Here is a 19,363-nt window from a genome sequence, read left to right as displayed (position 1 = left end):
CTGTATTAGAAATGTAGAAAGTGGGATGATTACAAACAGTGGTGAATGCTAGATATTATGGCGTTAAAACCTGGAGCTTATATTAACCCTGTCAGATTCCTAATGCAGCACTTGGTGTAAATAGTAAGTCATTATGTCCCCATGCCAATTTGCCAAGATTTTCCCCAGCCTCATGCTGTAGAGAACCCAAAACAGGCTAAAGAGGGAAGTCATTTTATGTCCCCATACCACTTTCTTTCACTGAAATGTTCCATTATCAAGTTTGACAGAGGTATATGTCCTTCCAGAAATATCTAAAGTCCTCAAAAGAAGACTTGAGATGCAGGGGAAACATCATAATTTGAGATATGCCTCGGGGAGATGGATGTGTATTCTCAGGAACAAAGCAGGTCAAGGTTTATTCCAGTCATGCAATTCCTGTCTTTTAAAATATTAGACACTTCATTTCCTATTGTTGCAAAATGGTTGGAGATGTTCCAACATTTAACGTTGCCTAGATAAGACAGATGACAGATTTCTGCCTCCAGAAGGGAGTAAGTTATCCAGGGCAAATTAATACTGCCCCCCTTCCTCTCCCACCCCTATTGGAAATGTCTGAAAGCTTATGGCTCAGGTCGTCTTAAGTAGCAAGCAGTGCTATAAAAATGGCTCCTTCTAACAGCATATATTGGTTCCCTATGTCTTGAGTTGCATCTGCCAGCACTGCAGAGGCTATACAGCTGTGAAAGAGCAAACTGCCTTGTTCTGCTTCATCAACACAATTGCCAGCTAAAATAAGATTCTAGAATGTCTCTTGCTGATGGTGATGTACAAAGCAGAATGCTGCTTGATTTTCTCTTCTCCCACTCCACCCAATCACAAAATCTGAGTGTTGACTTGGAAACTGAGCTAATTTGATACCAAAATCTTTGATGGAGCATCACAGAATTATAGAAAATAGGAAATAATTGATGAATAGGAAAACCCAGATTGTCACTCTTGAGTGTCTTTCACCTGAGTCAAATTGCAGCTAAATGCTTCAAAATACAATTCCTAAAGCATTCTGCAACATGTTTGTTTTATAAGGAAAAGTGAAGTCCTTTTGTTAGAAGCACAAGGTTGACATTTAAAAATAGTAAGTTCATTAAAGGGATGTTCTCTTTAAAATCATATTTAAAAATAATTTCTTTTGCTAGGACCTTGGAATATTATAAGTGGAAATGTTAAGCCCAATTTAATATTAATAGTGTCTGTTTGCAAAGGTTAGTTAATGCATTTCCTCCAGTTTGGACAGTCAAAACAGACTAATTAAGTTTTAGCTTTTGTTGTTGATCATTGGTTTCCTCTCTAGTTCTCATGCATAAGCCATTACATTTGCAAAGACTGCAGGGAATAGTTTGGAAATCAGTTTTCAGTTGAAAAACTATTCTTCTTACTTAATTTTTTTCCAAGGTGTCTTAAAATAAAAACTCAAATAGGATATTGGAATTTGATCAATATTAAAAAATGCTTAGATTTCCATATTTTGCCTTTAAAAATACATTTGCAAATGTTGATATCTGGATTTGTTCTCAAAAGTGAATAAGCATTTAACATGCTTACTGATAAAATAGTGCTCCTTATGCTGTAGCAGTGTCATTATATTTATGTTTGTTATATTTATATTTTATTGTATTGGGGAAATGCAAGTACTCACTGCCTACAGAATGTATCTGCTTAACATTGTTTATAGGTATGGGGGAGAGTGACAACCCTGTGCTGCAGACCCAGCAGGCATGATCTCTTTTATAATTTACTTTAATAAAGTGAACTGGTTCTGGTCTCAAAATTTCTCAGTCGGTGTTTTGTAGTTAAAGCGATTCTTCTCTGTTCTTCCCTTAGTCCACCACGTATTAAAGAAGAACAGGATGATGATGGCTTTTACACTTCTCCCAAAGAGGACTTCAAACCTTTAAAGAGACCTCGAGAGGATGATGAGTAAGCAACTTTGATATGTTGCCTTTGTGGTGAAGAGAAGGATTTGGAGAAGTGTGGGGGGAAGTCATGGGTATTTCAGAAGGAGCAGGGAAGATGGAAGACTAGGGAACTGGGACCAGTTTCTTTATTAGAAAGTAAAAGTGAAATTCTATAAATGTAGAGTGTTTTAGGGTGTGTTTTGCTGTAGTATGCACCCTTCTGTGCATCCTGCAAGAAGCAGAAGGTGGTGTTAAGCATTACAGGACCAGTGAATATAAAATCAGAAGATAGGCAGAGAAAAGGGACAAGACTTAAGAACGGAAAACATAAATCTGATTGAGTGGGGCATTAATGCTAGCTAAGTGGCTGCAGTAATTTTCTCCTGGGTGATGAAATGACTGCCTGAGGAAAAAATGCAGACTCAGCCCAATTTTTTGCCCGAGATGCTTGGATGAATTCCCCTTTAAAATGGCCTAAATATGTTGCAAGTTATGCCGATGATTTAGTCTTTAGCCTTTTAAGTCTGTTCTTGTGCGTGTGTGGTGGTACTTTGTTTCCAGAAGACAGAGATGGGAATAACATTAATAGTTTTCTTCTGTATGATCACACATTGTGTTCTGCCTGATGCATTTCAGTAACCTCCCAGTCTAGTGTCCCGTGATAAAAAGATTATTATGTGCTAACACTGGATAGTGACGTTGTTGAATTAATTGAAATACACGAGCCAATATCCAGATCTCAGATAGTCACAAAGAAAGAAGAAAGGCACTCCCCTTCCCCAGTTCTTTTGTAAAGTATTTCAACCTTGGAATTATTCTGAGTGCAGAACTAGTAATGCATGTGTATTCTTTCTTACCAGAAAGATTCTTGCACTTGGACACACTGAAGTTCAGAAGGCTGATCCCCAAAGTTCATTTTAAGGGCTATGACTGGACAGTGATGGCAGAGCAATCTCCTCCAGCAAAAAACACCCTATTCAGTGAATCCCTCTAAGTTTGGGAGGATGGGGAGAATGGACACAGATGTGGTGGCAGAAGCAATTATGAGCTTCTGCAGATCCATGTGTAGATATGATTTTTAAACCAAGGGACTTATCTTTTTTTGTCAACTTGTCTCTCTTCTCCAGTGTTGAGTACAAACCCAAGAAAATCAAAACAGAAGACATCAAGAAATCGAAGAAGAGGAAACAAGAGGAGGAGGAGGTAAACTGTGGGTGATAGGTGGGAGAGGAAGGTTGCAATTCCTGGGTTCAAGGATGAGGTTCTCACAATATCTTTGAATTACATGAGTGAGCTAGCTCGTGTGTCCAAGAAGGCACCAATTTATTTCAAGGAAATAAACACTCGTTTTAAAATTGATCATTTAAGAAAGTTTTTCTTCCTGGAGGCATCTTAACAAAAGTCTCCCATCTGATCTAGGCAGCTCATACTCCTCCTGTTGTTAGACCTTTCTCAGTGGATGTCAGAGCTTTATTAGCAACATCTGGTAATTGCACAGATGTGATACAGTTCAGATGCAGAGTATTTATTTAGTACCTGGTATAGCAGTGTAACAATGAGAATGGAGCATAATTGCAGCTGCAGAATGCCGTTATAAAAGCCGTTATAGGTGGAGCTTGAGGCATGCCTTATTTGGAAAGGGAATTGACAAAGGGAATTCTAAGATGACAACAGAATTCAGTTTTTGTTGGGCTATTTGTTGGGTGGGAGTGGAGCTCCAGATTTTACATCTGCTCACAAAGGTATGGTTTGAAATGATCTTTGCAGGAATCCTAGCTGGTGTACTTAGTTTTCCAAAGCTTTGCAAATGCCTTTTTTAATATAACATATATACCATACAACATCCAGGCAAAATCAACTTTCTGCCAGTGTAAATGTATCTGTGTTTGGGCATTTTGCTCAAACAATGTCCCAGGAAAAGTATTTAGTGTAGAGCTAAGAAAGGGTGGGGATTGTTAGTTTTGTTTTAACATTTGCTGAGCAGTATATGGTAGCTTTTTATAGTAATCAGACTATCTTTCCCCCATTCCATTGCAGGACATTAAAGCCAAGAAAGCCAAGAGCAAAGATAAGAAAGCTCCTGAAGGAGACAACAAGAGAAAGAAACAAAAGAAAGAAGAGGAACAGAAATGGAAATGGTAACACCTTGCTGATCAGTTAACCTCTGCTATTTGGCTTTCCATCTACTACTTCCTGTTCTGACTAGAGATTAAGTATGCAAAGTGACCCTGTTTCTCTGCTGATTCATCAAGGTTTGCCTTTTCACTAGCTGGTTGAGCTTCCTCATTAGGAACATTCATTCTTTAAATTAAAACAAATTAGGAATTTTAACTTCCTTAATCATATTGCTTTTCCTGGACACCTTTTTAAAACGAGCTCCTTTCCTTCCTGCTTATGTAATGAGAGATCCAGAAACTAAAGTAGATTCTTACCCTCCTGTAAAACAGGCTACAGATTGTGATCGCGCACTGGAGTTCTCAGCCTTTGGACTCCCCAAATGTTCTTCCCTTACAAATATGAAAGTTCATAAACTTGGGATGTATTTTTTGGTGTGGGTTCTTTCATGTTGTGGTATATTACACAAAGTGTCATCACCACAGCTTTTTATTAGTAAGCTTGATTCTAGTGGCACTCTTATCTATATAGAGGGATGCAACATAAGCAAGTTTCACCTGCTTTTATTACGGTCTGAACTCAGCTGTGTAACGTTGTGCCTTTCCAAAAGGATTTTGCTAAAAGAACTCGTGAATGAAAACTGATCAAGTGACAGATTCTTTCTTGAGACATTTTTAAAAGCATTTTAAAGCTTAATCTGTCCAATCTGAAAATACAATTGAATGAGAAGCATTTTCTTTGCTGTACAGAATCTAAAATTAACGTACTTGTGTGACTGAAGTTCAGCTTTCACTGACATTGGCATTTTTTAAATACAGATTACAAATAAATGAGGACCCTTCAGTTTGGTGAGTGGAGGAGAAGGAAACTATCCATGACTTGAATTGCACCTGTATTTGCCTACCCGTTATGAATTTATCAAGTCAGTGATGACTCAAATCGATCTTTTTAACTGCTGCTTTTTTATGGGTACCTCTAATGTAATCCACTGTCATGCCTAGAATACTTGTAGGGCAGTGAATGCTCATGTATTTGAGGGGGACTGACCATCATCACTTTCCACCTGAGCTTCAAATGCAAATATTTGTCTTGTTTCCTGTGATCTCAGCACTTATAACATATTTGCCAGACTTCTGGTACCTCTTTATCTCTTGGGAGATCATTCATCTGTTGTAGTGGATGGTATTATTGGGGAAAGCTTTTAGAAAATTGTTTGCGGGTTTTGTTTTCGTTTTTTTTTTTTTTTTACCTTGCCGCATCTGATGGTAGCTCCTTGGATCACCCTAAAAATAATTCTCCTCCATGATTCTATTGTCAGCCTTCAAATATTTTCCTTTAGTTGTTATGACTTTAGATTCAGCCACCATGGCTACTTACAGCTGTTAACCCCCCTCGCTCCCCCTGCCAAAAGGTGCTTTACTTGAAACTCCACATGCTCCCATGCTGAACCCAGTGCAAGCGCAAAAGAGGCATTGTGTTAGGTGGATCTGGCTTGCCTAACATCTGAATAGATTGTATACTTTAGTGGGGCTTTTTTTTGTTTTAATCAACTTTAGCTAAAAGCACCAAAAAACTCCTCTGAAGCACCCGATCTATATAGATGCTGCAAAGCCAGCTCATAGTAATGCGCTGCCTCTTCTGGTAAAGTGGGGTGTCTTTTTTTTTTAAATGTCTGCAAGTAGCCCACCTGTTCCCTTATTTGGTTCATTAAATTGACCTCTTTAGCCCCTCTGTAAATTTCCTGGTCCTTTTCTGTGCATATCCTCTTGGTTTCTTGATCTTTTTGATGCTCTGACTTTTTCAACTCGGGTTTTTTTTGGTTGGTTGGTTTTGTTTTTTTAAATGCTTCACTGGGATCCACAATTGGTAAACCGCAGAAGTTCTCTTGGGCTAACAAGACTCTTTGGCTTTGTCTTAAACAAAGCTTCCTTATTGGTCTCTGTATCCTTATGTTTTGTCGTCACGACTCCCTTTTTATCCTAGCCAGCTTCCTACTTGAAAGACCATAGAATTCTCCCCTTGCCTGTTCTGGCAGCTGAATTCCAGGTATTCTCTGCCAGAGCTCTGCAGATTGTGCTGACATGCTTTCAAATGCAGTTTCATTCAGCAGTTTTGCAAAACCTGGCAGTTGGTAAGAATGTCCTTCTGCTGATGTTCCCCGAGTCCCTCTGCAGCTTTTTATAGTGCGTCTTTTCTGGGCTGGGTTTCGTCTCCATGTTGGAGAACTCTCATCTCCTCGGGGCATTTTGTGTTCCATCCTAGTCAGTTTTCTGAAAGTCTGAATTCTTTGTGCTGCTTCCTCCAGCACTGGATGCTTTGAGCATTTTAGTCCTTGCTATGATGGTATACTAGATATTCCTAGGCATTGCCATTGCCTTTTATCTTGTGTAGCTCCTTTTTCAAGGGTCATATGTGGGAGACATCAAAGATGTTTGTGTTGCACAATCCAGCACTTGTGCAATAGGGGATCTACTCACAGTTTGCATTGTAGTTGGGTTTGTATATCTGAGCTAAAATACCCCATGACCCATCTCAGTCTCTTGAGTGTGTCCTCCTTGTATGGATAAAAAACATTGCTTCTGTAAACTGCTCTGGAATTCTTTATTACTGAGATGGCTCTGATTATCTGAGAGATTTTTCTGCTTGAGAGATCTGAATTGGTCAGGTTGCCATTTGTACCTGATCTTGAAGAGGACAACTTTGGGAACCAGTAAGCATGGCAGTCTCAAAAAACAGTGCTTGGCATTCTCAAAAAAACAACTTTTCCTACTGTTCTTTGAGTGAAAAGTGTTTACCCAGTTTCTGAATTTCTGAAGGAATTTCTGAATGGCTAACACTTCAGGCTAGAAATACCTGTATCTCCTTGCAATACAGGGTCATACCTCCCTATGGTCAACTTAGTGCATTGCATTCCCTTATGCTGAGATCTTAACACCTCAGGCTCTACCTGTTTTGTTTGGATTTCCCTGCATTGCCCGAAGTAAAGATTAGCCCTTAGGTTTTCTGGGCAAAGGCGGTGTTGTCTGACCAGTAGCTGTTAACTGCATCTCAAATGAATGCTGCTCTCTACTCTGACTGCAACTGCTTTTCAGCAGAGCCTCTGTGCATACAATTTTAGGCTCCTTCAAGGAGCAGCAGCCCCTCCATATAATGCCTACCTTTTGTACAGTGATCCTGTTATCTAATTAGAACTGCAGTAACCAGCATTTATTTGTGCACAACATTTCCTGTGTTGCTCCCAGTACATGTACGTCTTCACCCAGCTGGAGACACTCCTCAGTGTGAAATGAGTAGGAGGCTGGGACTGTGGGAATCAGGAGGAGCATGGGGAAACCTGGCTTTTTTCTGTTCAACAAATTGGCTGGGTAATTAAGAGATTGAACATTGTGACAGGATAATGGTGCCCCTCCCTCCCACAGCTTAAATACGAAGGTGCAGTAGACTGTTTTCTCAGCAGGAGATCCTGTGTGGATGGCACGTAACAATGACTTTATTGCCATCATAATGGAGGACTGGAGCAAATGCCTGCAGAAATGTGATGTGGTGGATTGAGCATAAGATTGGGGCTCAGAATTTGGGAATTTCTTAGGTTTTATTTTTCTAGCTTGATCATTGACTCAGCTGTCTAATTTAGAAGAATCTCCCATCCTCTCTGCCTCAGTTGGTTAATTTGCAAGATGAGGGTATTTATACCTACTTGGCCAATATTGTGATACTTAATTACTGACTGCAAGCCACTGTCACATACTTGAGTACTTGAGCACAGAGTGCTTTAGGGCACCTCTGTCCTTATCCTTTCTTTGCCTTGCCTCAGATTGCCTTTTTTATTTTTTGCAGAAAAAAAGGTTGTGCTATCAGCAGAATCATTAGCACTTACTTCTCTTTCCAGACACCTGGGTTTCCTTAGGTCAGAAGTGAAACTGTTATTTCAGGAGCTATGGTACTGCCAGACCCAGTGAGTGGCAGGAATCAGCAACTGATGATGAGGTTGACCATCTCTCTGCCTTTAATAGGACACCTTTCCACATCAGAAAGGGTCACATTTGCCACTATTTGTTTGTGCTAAGGAGAGGTCCCAGACTCGGTGGTAATTTGGGGCTTTATTTAACTACCTTTTTGTAGTAAAGAAGCCTGCACCAGTCTGGCAACCTGTGCTTTCCTTTGGCCAAGAACCGGGGTTTTTCAAACATGCATTCAAAACCTTTTGGTGAAGATATATGGCAGGTTAACATCATCTCTGCTTCATAGATGCATAGATGTTAGAGGCTGGAAGGGACCTTACAAAAACATTGAGTCCAGCCCCCCTGCACTTGAGCAGGAAAGAGTGCTGGGGTCAGATGACCCCAGCAAGGTGGATGTCAAGATGCTTCAACCAACTGATAATTCTTTGGCAAGATAGCAAGACAACTTTGATCCAGAATGTTAATTTGCATGTAGAGACTACCATGCTGAAAAAGAGAACAGTATATTTGCTGTTCAAAGTTTGTTCATACTGCTTTCTCCAAATTCTGAAGTTAAGTGCAGTGATTGCTTCATGTTTTATGCAACATCATATCTAAGTAGTTAATGGATCGATGGCTACAGGGTGATGAGTTGGTATCAACTAATGTCTGTCTCCTCTTTTAAAGGTGGGAGGAAGAGCGCTATCCTGAGGGCATTAAATGGAAATTCCTAGAGCACAAAGGTCCTGTGTTTGCTCCTCCATATGAACCTCTGCCTGAAAACGTCAAGTTTTACTATGATGGTGGGTCACTAGGGGTCCCATTGGGAAAAGAAAGTGGCATTTTGGATTGGGGGTTCTTTTAAGGAAGGGAAGAATGAAGTGGTGATCTGACTTAATGATTTGCTTCTAAAGCAGATTCCGTTAGAGGAACAAACGGAACAATGTTAGAGGAACAAACAATGAAAAGTCTACAGGATTCTTTGGTTTAGAATGAATTAAACGGGTGCACTTACTCTCCTTTTGATACACATCACAACTCAGATGCACCTGACAATGTTTTGCACTGGCAAGGACAATATCTAACCAGTGCAGCCTGTGATTGTAGCTATGCATCATCGTCACTGGTCTTCCTCAGGCATTCTGTTTATTCCCAGTGTTGGTCTCTCTCTCTCTCTCTCTCTCTTTGTTATTAATTAAATTGCAATTTTCTATAGCCCATTATTAAATTTTACAATAACACCTGCTTGAAGTGATCAGAATAAAAGGCCAACATTATTTTAATACAAGTGATTGGGTTCCAGCAGGTTTGATCATATTAAATGGAGGACCAAATTAACTAGGGATTGGATTAAGTGGAAGGCAGAGGCTTTTGAGTGGATGAAAATTGAATTTTTGACTGAAGGGACATCTGTTCCTGGAACTGCTTCAGAAGCTGTTCCCTTCAGAGATTGGGCTGTTCCCTGGCAATAGTGTGGGCTTTAAATTTTTAAATAACTGCAGGATTCTTCTGTTAATTAATAACACATTTATTTGCATGTCCAAGTTGCACTGAAGTCTTCAAAAATGAGGTATCTAATTCACAAGCCAGCTATTAAGAGAGCCACTCAACATCATCTTCTCTGTGCACAAGGCATTGTCCAATTTAGAGATTACCCCAGTATTGCTTGTAGACTTAAATAATCCTTCCACACTTGGTCTGCCAGCTGCTAGGCTACCAGACTGAATAGAGGCATCTCTCCCTTTCCTAGTCCTTCTTTTACAACAGAATGCCTGCTTCCATCTGATAAGATGTCTGTAATTATTGCCTGAGCTATTGTTAGAGCTCCCAGTCACTTGCAGCACCAGAATCTGTAAATTAGCTTTTAAAGCCAAAGCAGCTTACTAGTTGCTCTTTGCTTTATAAGCCAAGTAACATGTCCAGAGCTCTGGACATCTTCCATGGTCTTTGAAGATGCACTTCCATTATTGGAAACTTTCCCAAGCCTTTGAGAGAAGGAAAATTAAGGTGTGAAAATGCAGTTCAAGCAGATCTGGTTTCCCCAGCTGTGTTTCCAAAGTTGGTGGTACAGAGTAAGTGGGGTTACCCCCAACCTTTAGGTAGCTTTTGAGCACTCTTAATAGTATTAACCCTAAAACAAGACTGCCTGATCACTTTTTTTTTTTTTTAAATCATCTGTTTTTCAGCCCAGACACTTTTTCCTTCTGCAATCTGTTTGAGGGTGTTACAGACTGCCACTGGCAAGTGACCCTCAAGTTTCCATTCCCTTTTGGCTCCACACTCCTCCTCTGTCACTTACCTGCCATGTCTCAATGTTAAATAATTTGAAGAGGTTACTTCATCCCAGAAGGGGTGGGGTGGATTTAAAGCCAGGCTTCACTGCTTCATCCTTATCTGTGTTGTCCCTGTCCGTGGTTGAGTCCAGGCTTCCAGGGTGTCAGCCTTGATGACTGCAAGATCCCACCCTGTGCTGCCCAGTTATCTTAATTATTGTGTCCCTTCTGGGTCTTGAATCCAGCACCCCTGGCTCTGCAGGCTAATCAACCTTTGAGCTAGATCAGTGGGCTTTTGGTCTCTGCTTGCCCTGGCAGGACTTGGGCCTTAGAACAAGCACCCACAAAGTGCCGAGGGTCAATTATAGCTCCCTCATCTTGGTTCCCTGTTGCACGGCTTCCACGTGTAGCCCCTTATAGCCATGTCCATTCCACTGGTTGTTAACAACAGAGAATTTGGGTTTTTTTCTACTAACTGTCCTGCCCTCTGGGCCACCAAACAGAGTCCCAAACACAAATCTTTGGCTCCCTTGGCCCAAAAGATACAACGGGGAAAAAAAAACACGCAGCTTAGCGCTGCGGTGATCCACACATCTGTAGGTCCATTCCCCATGCATCCCAGGGCACTGCTAGCCAGTTTGTGGGGTGTCTCCCCCTCGGGCATTCAGACCTGGCACCACTGCCAAGTGTCTGTCTCTTTCTCTCTCGCCCTCCCCCCCAGTGGCTGGGGTCTGCTTTCATGGCTTCAGGTCTTTCTCCATCTCTGGTCCCCAAATCCCACACAGTCAGGTGGTCTTCCTTACCAGGGAATAGTCTCCAGGAAAGGTAGGTCTGTAGCTTGCCCTCAGCTGCATCTCCTGTCTTCATCCTCTCTAGTTTGAAAAGTCCTCACGTTGAAGTGACCTATCCCTGTGGCTCTTCCCTGTAGTCTTTCGCTAGTAACAGGAGTGAAAACCCCATTACATGGGGTCCTTTTCTATGCAAGTAAACTGTCACAATGTTTTCTGTGACAAGTAAACTAGCAGCAGTCCTCTTAGTTTTTAGTGTTGTCTGTTCTCACGCACGTTGGGTTTACCCAGGTCTAAACAAGATACCAAAAGAAGGCTGATTTCTTTACTCTGGCCAGATAGATAGTTACTTCACTTTAATGTCTGCACATGGCCAACTTTTTTTTTTTTCTTTTGCACACAGTAAATTAAAAGGTCTATATTCTACTTTCTCAATAGCTAGTTATAGTCGGTGGTAATAGTAGTAGCTTTAGCATTGGCTTGTGAGAGAAAACAGTTCGCTAGGAAAAAGAACACTGATGCGCAGACTCTTCACAAGGTTATCAGGATCTTAAATATGTCTTGCTACTAGTTATTAGGGCTGCGTGAAATTTTGCTGGGTGTTTCTTTTCGAAGCTGTTTCAAAGTGTTTTGAGCTCAAAACAGCAAAATCAAAATGAAACAAAAGCCTTCAAAATGAAACAAGGTCACTCGAAACATTTCAAGTTTCAAATTCAGGCTTGGCTTCAGCGCTGGCTCCAGCCAGAAGCATCAGCTTTTTGTTATCCCACACAGATCTGGAGGCTGTGGCCCCCAGGAGGATTCTGGCACAGCCCCCAGCCTTCCCAGGGGGCACCAGCCCCCAGATCTGTGCACTGGATGACAGCATGCTGTTGCTGCCAGCCGGGGCCAGGAGTAGCACCAGTCTTCCCGGCACTGGGTGTGGGCTGCGCCCACCACCAGTTCCAGCCAACAGCAGCAGCCTCCTATGATTCGGCAGGCAGATTGGGGCCTGCCCATATCCCTGGGAGGAGTCTGGCAGAGCCCCACAGCCCTCCCGGGGGTGCGAGCCCCTGATCTGCCTGTCGGCAGCAGCACCAGCCTTCCAGGCGCTGGGTGTGGGCTGTGCCCAGCACCAGTCCCAGGCAGCAGAAGAAGTCTCCTGTGATCCGGCAGGCAGATTGGGGACCCGCCTACACCCCTGGGAGGGCTGTGGGGCTCTACCAGACTCCTCCCAGGGGTGTGGGCAGACCCCTGATCTGCCTGCCAGGTCACAGGAGGCTGCTGCTGCCAGCTGGGACTGGTGGAGAGCGCAGCCCGCACCCAGTGGCAGGAAGATTGGTGTTACCGCTGGCCCCAGCCAGCAGCAGCCACCTCCTGTGGTCCAGCAGGCAGATCAGGGGCCTGCCTGCACCCCCAGGAGGGCTGCGGGGGCTGTTCCGGACTCCTCCTGGGGGTGCGGGCCCCCAGTCTGCCTGCTAGATCGCAGGAGGCTGGTCTTGCAGCCTGGGACCGGCAGCAGCACCAATCTTCCCGGCGCGAGGAAGGAGTCCAGCGCACCAATCTTCCCGGCGCGAGGAAGGAGTCCGGCACAGCCCTCCCAGACATGCGGGCCCCCAGACCTGCCTACCGGATGACAGGAGGCTGCCTGCAAATGGCAGTGTTGCCTGTCCGCACCTTGAGGTGCAGTTTCTCAAAAACCTCTACACCTGTCTCTTTGAAACTGGCAGGCTTCATGCCCTCAGATACCATCTTTGCAAGCATCATCCGAATCTGGCTAGAAATGATGAAGTTAAAGCCAGTTTTTTGTGCTTCCCCCATTATTGCTTGTGGGCAAAACAGTTTTGACAAAACGAAACAGCACAGTGGTTTCAAAACGAAACGCTAAACGAAACGCTGTTCCGTCAAAACAGAAGTCGAAGTGGCATGATGCTGTTTTGCACATCCCTACTAGTTATACATGTGAGAGAGAGATGGAATCCTTCCTAGGAAGTACTGAAGCCTCGTGTCATCAGGAATGCAATCTGGGACTGAAGGGCTAAGTGTTGAATCTGCAGCTTTGCTCTCAAACCATCAGAGTTCCTCCTTCCTCTCAGCAGTCTGGCAGCCGAGATGAAATCTGACTTCCCTATTCATTGAAAGATCAGTTGGTCTCTCAAATATGACTAGCTTTTGAGTTTGACTTGGAAAGTGCATTCCCATGGTACCTTAGTCTCTCATTCTCTTGGTTAATAGAGGTTTGGCGTGCTTTCCTGCGATGAAAGCAAGAGGTGAATGTTTGGTATCACCTGCCAGCCAATATAAGGACACTATGGGTATATTTCTTGGCAAATGAGGTTGCCTCATATCTAGCTAGAAATAGCTGCTTATCATTAGAAGTGCAATTGAAAGAGATCTTTTGGGGAAGAGGGAATGAGAAAATGATTTCTTTGTCTGTAGGCTTGTTAAATATGGTGGAAGGGGAAAAGAGAGTATTGAATAGAAGCCAATAGTTTTTCCTTCTCAACAGCACCATTCCTGTCAACTGGGATTTGCACACCTTTGGAAATTTTATCTCTTGGCTAGCGGTTTGCTGCAAGGAGTTGTCCCTTCTTCCCACTGTATCTGTTTCAGGACTGTCTAACATTAAGTTGCTTGTTACTTCTTGCTTACTACTTTAGATTTCAGGGTAATTTCCTCATTGGATTAGAACCATTTAATGGAAATCAAACTCACTTTTTTTTTCCATCAATCCTCAGTGCCTAGTTAGGGGTTACTTGTCTGCAAAAAAAAATCCTCTCTGAAATGGGGAAAAGCCATGCACATCCCTAGCGTAACTATTTTGGTTGTGTATTATACCTCCATAGAAGGCCAGTACTGGTTAGAGACTTCTTGCATGCCTTGAACCTTGCATGGGTGGGAAGAATAGATTGACATGTGGGGACGAACATCGCTGTGTCTCCAGTTCTTTGGCTGACTTTCAAAAACTCCTTTTTTGTAGGTAAAGTCATGAAGCTGAGCCCCAAAGCAGAAGAAGTTGCCACATTCTTTGCAAAAATGCTTGATCATGAGTACACTACAAAGGAAATCTTCAGGAAAAACTTTTTTAAAGACTGGAGAAAGGTATGCAATCCTGGACTTGGATGTCTGCCAAAGCTGCTATTGTCTTCCAAGGGCTAGGAAGTGACTAGGGACTACTCTGACTCTGTGCCCAAAAACTCTAGTGTGAGTGGCAGTGGACCAAGGGCAGCCTCAGATTTAGCTTTGGAGCTTCCAGCTTGTACATAGTTTACCAGGAAGGGCCTGCTGATAAATATGTTCTCAAACAAGGGTCGACCTTTTCCAAGGCAAGCTTACCCATCATGCCACATCACAGGCATGGCTGAGTTGATCATTGCGTACATCACCGAAGAGCCATCATAATCTTTATGTTGGAGACAAGCCCCTTCCAGGGACCTACCAAGCAGGAGCTTCATCATCTCAACCAATGTAAGCATGCCAAAAGATCGAATTAGATCCATTGACAAAAGTTGCCTAGGCAAGCCTCTCTTCCCCCCCAGTTATCTCAACAACTTGAAAAGGTTACTGTGTAATAAAATGCACACTATTTTGCAATGTTTACAAAGATCAGGCTGTCTTAAAATTCTGTGCATCAGAAGTTCTTTTCATCCATCCCTTTCTCTCTAACCTTCACTATACATAGCACTTGATAGAAATTGGAGCTCTTTCGTAGCAGTTGACAGTCTGTATTTATTGTCAGTACCTGTTCTGTGTTGCTTTACAGGGCTGGGAGGGACAAATATTTTTTGCATGCAAGAAGGCTTAAAAGCTTTGCCTTTTCCCTTCAAGGAAATGACTGCAGAAGAGAAGAGTACTATTAGCAACCTCAGCAAGTGCGACTTCACCCACATGAGCCAGTATTTCAAAGCTCAAACAGAAGCTAGGAAACAGATGTCCAAGGAAGAGAAACAGGTACTCTAAGGAACTGTAGAAAACTTTTTAATATGTTCATCCACTTATGACTCTTCTGTCATTATGCTCCTCTCTCATACTGAAGGAGTTAGCTGAAACAATTGTCTCACAATTCAAGGGTTCCTGGTGACCTTGCCATGGTGTTGAAGGCACTGGGTTTTTGTTCCCTTTGAGCATCCCTTAGATTTGTGTGTGTGTGTGTGATTTGCTTCCTTTAACATGTCTGTATGAGTCATATCTCAGGATAAAATTTGAATAAGGAATCGCCACCTGCTGAGCCTTTCTCCTTAACTGAATGTCTCTGATCACGCTCCTCCTGCATTGTGGTGTATAGTTAAGACAAAGCTTCTTAGAAGCAGGTAGCCCTATATTTCCTCAGGGCCACTTCAGTAAGAGCAAAAGGCTTATCTGACCATCTAAATTTGCTCCTGTGTAGTGTCTTTGATAATGAAACTCCAATCTAACACTACTTCAGAGGTCTACTAATTGTGGGGAAATATCTTTCCCAGTAGCACCAAACCCCATCGTGTCAGCATTCAAAGGTTCCCAGTGTGAAACTCTGTCTCACTTGGCTGACTTTTATTGGTTAGTTTCCTCTGTCTGTGCTATTACTAATGGAGTAGAAATGGCTTTTTTGTCAGGTCTCAGTTGGCAGATCTTCAGTGACATTAGTGGGAGAGCATGCAGCTTAATTAAGGATGCATCGATTTCTTTATACCTTTTCATCTCATGGTGTTAGGACCTGAACAATAGGAATTCCCTTTCTTTAAGCAACATGTTTTGTTAAGTGCAGTCAATCAAGAGATCTTAAAATGGGTGCTGGGTCAAGCTTAACAAGCAGTCTTGTTAAGTTATTAGCTAGTTGTGGTCTGCAGACAGATGAATGGGGGGGGTTGATGTAGGGAAATTGTTTCAGTTGCTCGAACTTATTTCCCTCAAAGTTTGAGTGGGTTTTAGATGTTACAAAGTGTTTTGTCTGGTGATTTATATGTAGATGCCTATGATCTGTTGGGCAAAGACTGCTGTTACTGAAGGTTTATATGGCATGTAACATGATGGAGTCTAGCCATGACCAGAGTACAAGTAATTTTGACCTTGTTCTTAACATTGAACAAAACATTGAGCGGCTTGTAATCTCCTGACTTTGGGTCTTCCTAGAAAATTAAAGAGGAGAATGAGAGGTTATTGAAAGAATATGGCTATTGCGTCATGGATAACCATAAGGAAAGGATTGCCAACTTCAAGATTGAGCCCCCAGGCCTCTTCAGAGGGCGTGGCAACCATCCCAAGATGGGCATGCTGAAGAGACGGATCATGCCAGAAGACATCGTCATTAATTGCAGCAAGTGAGCATAGAATACTTTGTACCTTATATGTTTCCTAGCTAACCTATTTTTTTTATCATGTATAATTTGATTTGGCACCAAAATACTTTAAAGGTCATGTGGGTGGGTATCTTAGCACTATTAGTCTCAGAGGTGAGAGGGGTGTACGTTGTAGCCATGTTGGTCTAAGGACATGGGCAGACAAGGTTCTTTGGGTGAATCTGAGATCTTTTATTAGACCAGCTTAAATAGTTGGAAAAAGAGGTATAATGCAAGTAAGTTGTAGAAACTTTCTCACAATTCATGCATGTACCTCCGTCAGCATATCTGTCTTGATGAACATCCTTGATAAACTGTATGCACTGTTTATTTAAGACCAGACCCATTAATGGTACTGCTAAGCACTGAAGTGCACAACTTCTTCAGTATACAGCTGTTCCACCTCACTTCAGTTTGTGGCCTAAGAGGTAATAAACCTATGTTTAGGTCCTATAGTTTTTTTTTCCATTCCCATGCTGTAACTGCAGGAACATCCCCAAATCAGAACAGTAGACTGCCCAATATTATCTCTTAGAACAGTGACTAACAGGATAATTCTTGAAGAGGTAGAGCATAGCAGTGAAACTTCTGATGTCTTCTAGTTTGTGTCATGTACTGTGGGAAACGGGCAGTTATCCAAACCACTGAAGGGCAAGAGACTTGTGTACTGCTTTTCACTGTCCACTGCTGCTCATTTATATTGTATTACTTTGGACTTCTTAAGACTGTTCCTTTTCTCTTCTTGCTTTTCCTTCCTTTTGCAGAGATTCCAAGGTTCCTCCACCACCTCCAGGGCACAAATGGAAGGAAGTCCGGCATGATAACAAAGTGACCTGGCTAGTGTCATGGACTGAGAACATCCAGGGATCTATCAAATACATCATGTTGAACCCCAGCTCTAGAATCAAGGTAATTGTCTGGAAAGTTGCTTGGCCATGTAGTCTCACAACTGACCCTCTAAAGAAGGGGGAGTAGTGAAGCTTGTTGATTTAAAACAAGAGACAGGCATGTGTCACCTCCTTTCCTGTCTGCAGAAAGGGGTAACTGCTACTTTGCAGCAATGCAAGATAAGAATAGTAAGTGCTTTCAGATTTTGTACATCAGAGTTGCAGTGTTACCCCTCCTTTTAATGAGAACTACTCACACTATGAAGTCAACTTAACGAGAAACTTGGTTCCTAAAGTCTTTTTAAATATTTAACCTGTTTCAGCTGTTGGTTTGTCCCTGCTTTCTCCTTCCTAGTTATGCAGTGAAGCGCTAGCTATGTGCTGGACAACAGCATCTCCCCATCATAAAGCAATTAGGGCAGTGCAATGCTTCAGTTGCTGATTCAATTTGGAGGAGATTTGGCCCAATTTGGCAGATGAATCTCCAAATCTGAATCAATCTGAGACCTATTAATCTCTCCGAATTACATCAGAAGCCTCTAATTCGATTTGGAGAGATTCAACGATTCGGCCATAGACACAGCTTTTATATGTGTGTGGTTTTTTGTTTTGTTTTGGGGTTTTTTTCTACGTACTTCAAGGTGCTAGGTGCAGCTCATGAAGGCTGAGATGGGGTGAATGGAGTGTCCCACAGGAGCGCAGAGGGGGTCCCCCAGTGCGCTCACCAGCAGACCCAGAAGTGGACCAGAAGTGCTTCCGGTCCACTTCCAGGTCCACCACCGAGCGCATGGGGTGCTCCCTGTGCTCCTGTGAGACGTTTCATCCACCCCACCATCTCAGCATTCATGAGCCATGCCTGGTACCTTGAGGTACATAGAAAAAACATACAAAGCTGTGTCTATGGCTGAATCAGACTTGAATCTTCAGATTCAGCAAAATTGAATCACTGTCCTTTAACTCGGGCTAAATCCAAATTGAATACTGCCCATTTCGCATACCCCTAAAGCCATGTTACTTACCTGCAGAACGGAAGTGATTTGAAAAGACGTGCTGTGTATGCACGTGCATCCTGCAACAAGTGTATGACAAAATCCTTTAAAACCTAATTGAATTTCTGTTTAAGTAAGATTATATTTTGGAAGTTCTACACCAAGAAAATTGCTTCCTTTTAAGACACCCATAGTCTCACTGGGTTGACTCTTCAGGGAGTGAAAATAAGAGGCTTGTTCTGCATGTGTGGGGACCTTGTTCCAAAGAACAAATTCCCAATTTCTAATTATGTCATCACACAGGTATTCTGCATGTTGTTTAACGTTCACTGTGTCGACTATTTTTATGTCTTTGTTGTGAGGGTGCCTGCTTGTGAGAATAGAAGTTGCAAGTAATTAAGTCATCTTAATAGAATAGGGAGACACTATTTTACATATAGAAAGATGGAAGACTAAGTACCCGACTCATTTGTCTTCTATAGTTACCTGTTTGCTGGCATTTAATATGGCTAACTGAATTATCTGCAGCTGCCTATGAATGTAGTCTGGAGTAGGGCTGTAAGTAGTGAAATCCTAGGGCTTTTGTAAGTGACAGACTATCAGTTGCATTCAGGGTTGAGCAGGATTTAAGATCAAGCTCCTTGCTCTTGCTGCTCACTTTCTCAGGTTGACTTGGCTGTGTCTGTCTCCACAGGGTGAGAAGGACTGGCAGAAGTATGAGACAGCTCGGAGGTTGAAGAAGTGTGTGGACAAGATCCGGAATCAATATCGAGAAGATTGGAAGTCCAAAGAAATGAAAGTACGACAGAGGGCTGTGGCGTTGTACTTCATTGATAAAGTGAGTAGCAGTCTGTCAGTCATTTTCTTCTATCTTGCTAGGTATAAAAATGCAAGATGGTTGGATGCCTGTGCCAGAGCCCTAAATCAGGCCCTGATTAAAACATTTGCACCCTCTGCAAAGTAGAGGAGTTGAAAGGGCCTTGAGAGAAGTTGTTCATTATTGTATTGGGACCCCAACTTTTCAAGTGCATGGGGTCTTCTGGGGGCATTCTACCCTCTGCTTCTTTCCGAATAACTGGAAACTGCCAGACTGAACCTGGCTATTTTTGACTGCATTGTTGTGTTCAGACAAAATTCACAAT

At 42.5% G+C, this 19,363-nt stretch overlaps 1 protein-coding gene across 3 annotated transcripts in view; it reads left to right on the top strand.

The window, feature by feature from the left end:
• The window catches only part of TOP1 (DNA topoisomerase I), a 94,178-nt gene that overhangs the window by 62,003 nt on the left and 12,812 nt on the right, over positions 1 to 19,363 (top strand). For all 3 annotated transcript variants that reach the window (XM_014609689.3, XM_014609690.3, XM_006275843.4), the window contains 9 exons: positions 1,861 to 1,956; positions 3,062 to 3,137; positions 3,972 to 4,072; positions 8,678 to 8,793; positions 14,011 to 14,132; positions 14,859 to 14,981; positions 16,140 to 16,327; positions 17,110 to 17,254; positions 18,916 to 19,059. In XM_014609689.3, the coding sequence (XP_014465175.1) occupies positions 1,861 to 1,956; positions 3,062 to 3,137; positions 3,972 to 4,072; positions 8,678 to 8,793; positions 14,011 to 14,132; positions 14,859 to 14,981; positions 16,140 to 16,327; positions 17,110 to 17,254; positions 18,916 to 19,059 (1,111 nt within the window). The remainder of the gene's footprint in view (positions 1 to 1,860; positions 1,957 to 3,061; positions 3,138 to 3,971; positions 4,073 to 8,677; positions 8,794 to 14,010; positions 14,133 to 14,858; positions 14,982 to 16,139; positions 16,328 to 17,109; positions 17,255 to 18,915; positions 19,060 to 19,363) is intronic.

The sequence above is a fragment of the Alligator mississippiensis genome, chromosome 9 (assembly GCF_030867095.1).
Source record: "Alligator mississippiensis isolate rAllMis1 chromosome 9, rAllMis1, whole genome shotgun sequence".
Classification (NCBI taxonomy): domain Eukaryota; kingdom Metazoa; phylum Chordata; order Crocodylia; family Alligatoridae; genus Alligator; species Alligator mississippiensis.
This window is presented reverse-complemented; position numbering and strand designations above follow the sequence as displayed.